The sequence below is a fragment of the Rhynchophorus ferrugineus genome, unplaced genomic scaffold (genome assembly GCF_030347505.1).
Source record: "Rhynchophorus ferrugineus isolate W39M unplaced genomic scaffold, kcgeb_rfMv2 rfM3, whole genome shotgun sequence".
NCBI lineage: Eukaryota > Metazoa > Arthropoda > Insecta > Coleoptera > Curculionidae > Rhynchophorus > Rhynchophorus ferrugineus.
The window spans coordinates 66,249,679-66,256,006 of record NW_027472582.1 but is presented as its reverse complement, the minus strand read 5'-3'; the positions used below and the strand labels follow the sequence as shown (position 1 = coordinate 66,256,006).

Sequence of the window (6,328 nt, the reverse complement as noted above, 5' to 3'; positions counted from 1 at the left end):
CCACCGAAAAAAATATCGATATTTCCATATATATATATATATATATATATATATATATATATATATATATATATATATATATATATATATATATATATATATATATATATATATATATATATATATATATATTTGTAACAAGTATAAAAAATATATCGATATTTTTAAGAAAAAATAAAAATAGCGAAATAGCCCAAAAAATATTTTAAAGAGTAGTGATATTTTTGATGAACCTTTGAAATATCGATAATTTTTCTGCATCCCTAGTCTAAGTCCTACTTTGGAATTTACAAGAATTGCGGTATTAAGAAGAGGTTTCCTCGTGTTTTCTATGAGTATTTCTGTTTCCTCTTAAATTACAGTAACGTTTGTTGTCTTTTAACGATCGGCTAATCGTTGCAACACTCCATACTGATTTTTCATCAAATTGTCTGTTAGTTTGATCTCTGATTCTTCATCTTTGATTTTTTTCTATTGATCAGATGATTTAGATGTATTCAAAATCACAACTATTTTTACCAATATGTATATTTACATGATTTTATAAGAGGATAATATTATTCACCCTATGTTTGCAGTAGTATCTAAGTTTTTTTTTTTTTGGTTAATTTTAAAATGTGACTAATATTCACAAAAATATACAAGATAATAAAGGTTATATAGATTCAAATCAAATACTAGTAATAACAAAAGAAAATCCATAAAAACCATTACTAGAACTATTATTTTTAAAATAATTTTTAGTATCAATAAATATTGCTTTAGAGAAAAAACGAATACGTTGGATTGTATCCATTTTAATAAGTCTTTATGGTGGGATCAAATTTAGCGCATTTATTAGTCTGTGAGTTGTTAGATGGTGCTGAAACTTGTACCACCAGACATATTTTTCAATCAACAGGACATTATCCAACATACACAAACTTATGAACAAGCTAAAAAATTAGTTGGATTGCAATTCACCTTTTTTAAACCGTTATTTTTTCTTTTTATAAAGTGATATATCATAATATTGAACCAATTAGTTTTAGCTGGGAATTATTAAATTAATAAAAACGTTATAGCAACAAATATCAAATGATTTACAATTAATTTCATGTTTCATGTCAAACTTCATTGTCAAACAACAAAATCTCTATATCTATCTATCCAAATCTATTATAAAAGTAATGGCCTTTCAAACTAATATGTGTAAATAGAAAAGGGTTTCATTGCGATATACTTGATGACTATTTTATATAGACTATGAAGTTGATGCTTTAATAACTTCATTTCGTTATTAAATTCAATAATTTTCTATTTTTATTGACATATGAATTATAGACATTTAATGGTTTTAAAACAAATGAAAGAAATCTAAATGGATTTTTATTTATTAAAGTTAAATATAAGTTAAATAATGACATATCTATGTCGAATAAAGTTCTTGCCTGTATATGATGTTGATAATTAGATATACGAAGCAAAAATGTCGTTGTAATATAGCTATAGAAACTAATATATCGAAATTATTAATGCTAATTAATAACGTACTCAAGAGATGTTAATATACTTAATATTTAAAATATATTTTATGAAATATAATTTAAAATATCTATAACCGTTAGGTACGAAATAATTAGGTTAGACTTCAAAATTATCTTTATTTTAACCGTTTTGTTACATAAATACCTGTAAATTACCAGCATTACTTTCTTCTAAAAATCCAAATCACAATAATATATGAAATTAAAATGTCAATACCTAAATTTTTTTAACTTTCAACATAAATCATATGATCATAAACATACTCTACGACAAAGTGTTGATGGAAAATTTAAATAATTTATTGCCGGAATAATCAATGACTGTTTGTATAGATTTAATTCTAAATTATTCTAATTCTCATTTGTTATTTATTAAATGACTTGAAATAAAGATACATTTATTCAGTTTATTTTAAACGCCCTCCCGCCATCTATTAAGAGACAGTTTCGAAATAATAAGCTTTCTACGGCCTACAGATGGCAGGCTGAAGCTTACTAATGGGATCTGTTTCGGCATTATATATGAATGCAGGCGCTTTTCAGTGCACATCTAGAATTGTCTCTGTGACGTCATCGGCGTGTTCCATACGAAATTGCTTTTGAGAATTATCTGGTAACTAAAATGAACACAACGTTTCAATTTGTTTTTGCCTGTCAAGAATTTTATTTAACAATTTATAAATAATAAGAACAATATTAATTGGCTAACCCTATTTGTTTGTGATTTGCTGTACCAGTGATTATTATTTAATTTGATGTTTTGTGTTGTAAACGGTAAGGGTAACCTATATCTATAGCATATTGCACTAGGATTATGCTTTATTTTTAATTAGCACATCTTTGATAATGTTATGTTTATTTGTAGAAATGACTACTCAACAAAGTCCTGGAAATGCATCTATTGAAAGAGAAAGAGTGTACCAGTTTATATTAGAACTAACCAGTCCTGAAACTAGAGAAAATGCACTTCTTGAATTAAGGTACTTACTTACCTAGGCTTGGTAACATTTTATCATGTTGTGTATGAAATATCATTTAATTAACCTGACAAATATATCTATTTTGTTGTGAATAAAGTGATATAATTAGCTAGTTTGGATGTTTTCTTTTGTAACAGGAGTGATGTTTTTTTTTGGTTATGCATAATGAAAATTTGATTTTAGCAAAAAAAGAGAAATAGTACCCGATTTGGCTCCAATGCTCTGGAACAGCTTTGGGACTATAGCAGCTTTACTTCAAGAAATTTTAATGATTTATCCAGCAATTAATCCACCTACACTTACAGCTCATCAATCAAATAGGTACAGGACGTTCATATATCTTGTGTTGAATATATTATAATGATGTACTGTTTTAAGGGTTTGTAATGCTTTGGCTCTTCTACAATGTGTTGCTTCCCATCCAGAAACCAGATCACAATTTTTGATGGCCCATATTCCTTTATTTCTTTATTCATTTCTTCACACAGTGTCAAAAACTCGACCATTTGAATATTTAAGATTAACTAGTTTAGGCGTAATAGGAGCACTTGTAAAGGTTCGTATTTAATTCTGGCTTAAAGATTGCCTTAACATCAGCTTTTATAGACTGATGAACAGGAAGTTATTACTTTTTTGTTAACAACTGAAATCATACCACTTTGCTTAAGAATTATGGAAACTGGGTCAGAATTAAGTAAAACTGTAGCAACTTTTATCCTTCAGAAGATTTTATTGGATGAAAGTGGATTGTCCTACATTTGTCAAACATACGAACGATTCAGTCATGTAGCCATGATATTGGTAAGGTGCTTATAATGTATTCAACCGCTTATATTTAGCTATTCCTGCAGTTTTCGCACATTGTTGCCATCTTGATATTTCAGATGGTTTATTTTGGTTAATTTTAGGGAAAAATGGTTATATCTCTCGCAAAGGAACCTTCGGCAAGATTGTTAAAACATGTTGTTAGGTGCTATTTAAGATTATCAGATAACCCAAGGTAAGTTTAATGTCATTAAATATAACATAATTCTGAAATAAATAATATGAGGTAGGAACTTACAGAATTAATTGAATATTTTCTCATTAAACAAAACTCATTAAATTACATTATTTTGACAAAGTTGTCAATTTTTAATATAATGAGACTTGTGTCATACTGACATGACTTATGGTAATAAATTATTTGTTGTCTCACTGTTTAATTTATATATTATTCTGAATATTTATAAATTAAGCATTAACAGTACATATTCTTTATAAAAGATTGTTTCAAAAACAGAAAGATCATTTGAAATGTTATATACCCATTTAAATATTTAAAGTATGGGGGAAAAGAAATGTCTAATTTTCCTAATAGATGGCTTTAGACTCTCCATAGAATATTCTTGATATAGAGGTAGTATCATTCATTTTATCAGCCCAAAAGTAATTTTTGTCATATTTTGACCTACTGCTTTCGAAAAAGCATGTAGTGTAGGATAACTGAAGATTTTGTGGTGTTTCTTGTGATGGATGTTTAAGTGAATTCCAGTATCAGAGATGGTTTGCTCTCATAGATTCCGTAAATTTCAGTGTCAAAGATGAATTTGACGATGGTGTTGAAAAAATTTGTGATATATGGATATAAATCGATATATTTTATATCGAGATTTTGCTAAACATTGGTGTCTTAAGTTTTTAATCCTTTACATAAGAGTGGATACCAAAACAAGCTCTGTACTTGGATTCCTCATTACTACTGAAAAATTTAACAAATCCGACAAAAATTGAGTTATTTTTCAAATGTTGATTATGATCCATGAAAAGTGAATTATGTACGTCAATAAAGTGCTAAAAAGATTGGGATGGAATCCCAGTAGGAGCTGATTCCTAAGTGTTGGAAGTGATTGGAAATAAAATGTTATAGTGACACAAGGTAGTCAATCGAAACGGCATATATACCATTTGTTAGTGTTTGAAATATGTGTGAATAAATTGCCTTTGAATAAAATGGATGAAATTGAAAACGCATATTCTCTCATTGTATTTAATATATGCACAAGTTATAAATATATCTGATAAAAGAGTAGATGTTTATTATATTAATAAAGGGATTAATAATATTTGTTATCTTTATTAGTAGCTTTTAATGATAGTTAATTACCATAAGCCAGAAAAAATAATATCATTTTGAAGAAAATATATTTTGTTCCCGACTCGATCAGTGTAAGATCATTGTTTTATTGTTATAGGGCAAGGGAAGCTTTGCGACAATGTTTACCTGATCACTTGAAAGATAGTACATTTAATGTATGTCTTCAAGAGGATAAATCAACGAAACATTGGCTGCAACAATTGTTAAAAAATCTAGAGTCACCAGCGGGCATGTCTCCGCTTGCCCCACAGTAGCGGATTGAAATAATCCAACGAGGTCAAAGGCTTTAATTAAATAATGTATAAATATGACGACATTTTGAGATGCGAACGACAGTATGTGATGATTTTGCAGTTGAACTGCTGCTCATGTATTTATTAACTACTATTTTGGACCTATTTTGTCAAACATACCTATCATATTGTAAAGTTAGAATCTTTATATACAAGATAAGAGATTCTTTTGTTTTATTTTTCTTTCACCTCCGGCATGTAATATGTAAAATTTATACTTTCACATTATTTTTGCTTTTATATGTAATATAAATTTTAATTATATAATAACGCCCAAATTGTTTTCTTTAATGCGATTTTACAGTGATAAAAACATCAGCAGGTTGCTACTGGCAAATATATTTAATATAGAACTACACTTTAAGTTCATTCAATGTTGGATATAGTATTGAAAGGTTGATATGTATTTTTGTATATAGTGCTATTTTTCAAAATATATTTCAAAATTATTGGCTTTAACTATGTACATTTTATGTTATGTAATAAATTAATTTTATTGAGTAGTATGAAGTAGTAGTTCTGATGGAACTGAATCATTATAGATGAATGTGTGTAAAATCTTTTACAAATAAAGACTATTTGATTAATTATGTTTGAAATTATTTTATTTTTTGATATTCTTCACCACTATATAATTAAATCCCAACATTTCTGATTAGAAATACTGTAACCCAATTGATTCTTTAAATATAACTGGAATAAAAACAATAAAATGGCCTATTTTAGTTATCTACATTTTAGATTTGTAGAAATTTTGTATGATATGTATATAATTTTTGATGAAGAATGATTAGTTATAGTATAGTTATATATATTAGTTATATATATATATATATATATATATATATATATATATATATATATATATATATATATATATATATATATATAAATTTTAAGTTGTTATTTTAAATACAATATGCAACAACCATGTTGATAATGTTAATAATTATGATAATAAGAATAAGTAATATCTTAACGACAATAATTGATTTAGGTTTAAAAACAATTGAAGTATAACAGTTGTATACATCTACATCATACATAAAATCAAATCTTACTTGAACTATTTAATTGATTAAATGTATTAATGTAGATACATTTCAGGAATATTCAGAAACCCTAAAAATATTGTAAACATTTCCCATATATAGCTTTTGGCCGATTGAATTCCATATATAATTAATAGTTTTATTTATACATGGATTTTTTTATATTTGTTTTACGATTTTTAATTTTTTGATATTAAGGGGTTTTCGAACCGGTCATTAACAGTTATTATTTAACACTTTATTAGTGAGTAACACTTTAATATTAAAAGCTTTAAGCTTTATTAAGATTTAAACAGTTTATTAAAATATTATGAAGGCTAATTAATGTAACAAACCAAAC

The 6,328-nt window shown here is 26.5% G+C and overlaps 1 protein-coding gene across 1 annotated transcript; it reads left to right on the top strand.

Moving 5' to 3' along the window:
• Positions 1 to 2,111: 2,111 nt before the first annotated feature.
• On the top strand, positions 2,112 to 5,526 carry Rcd-1 (Required for cell differentiation 1). Its single transcript, XM_076399204.1, has 7 exons — positions 2,112 to 2,300; positions 2,392 to 2,506; positions 2,690 to 2,827; positions 2,885 to 3,062; positions 3,113 to 3,307; positions 3,415 to 3,506; positions 4,741 to 5,526. Exons 1-7 carry the CDS (start codon positions 2,282 to 2,284, stop codon positions 4,895 to 4,897), a joined length of 894 nt encoding a protein of 297 aa, XP_076255319.1. The 5' UTR covers positions 2,112 to 2,281; the 3' UTR covers positions 4,898 to 5,526.
• The last annotated feature ends 802 nt before the right edge of the window (positions 5,527 to 6,328 follow it).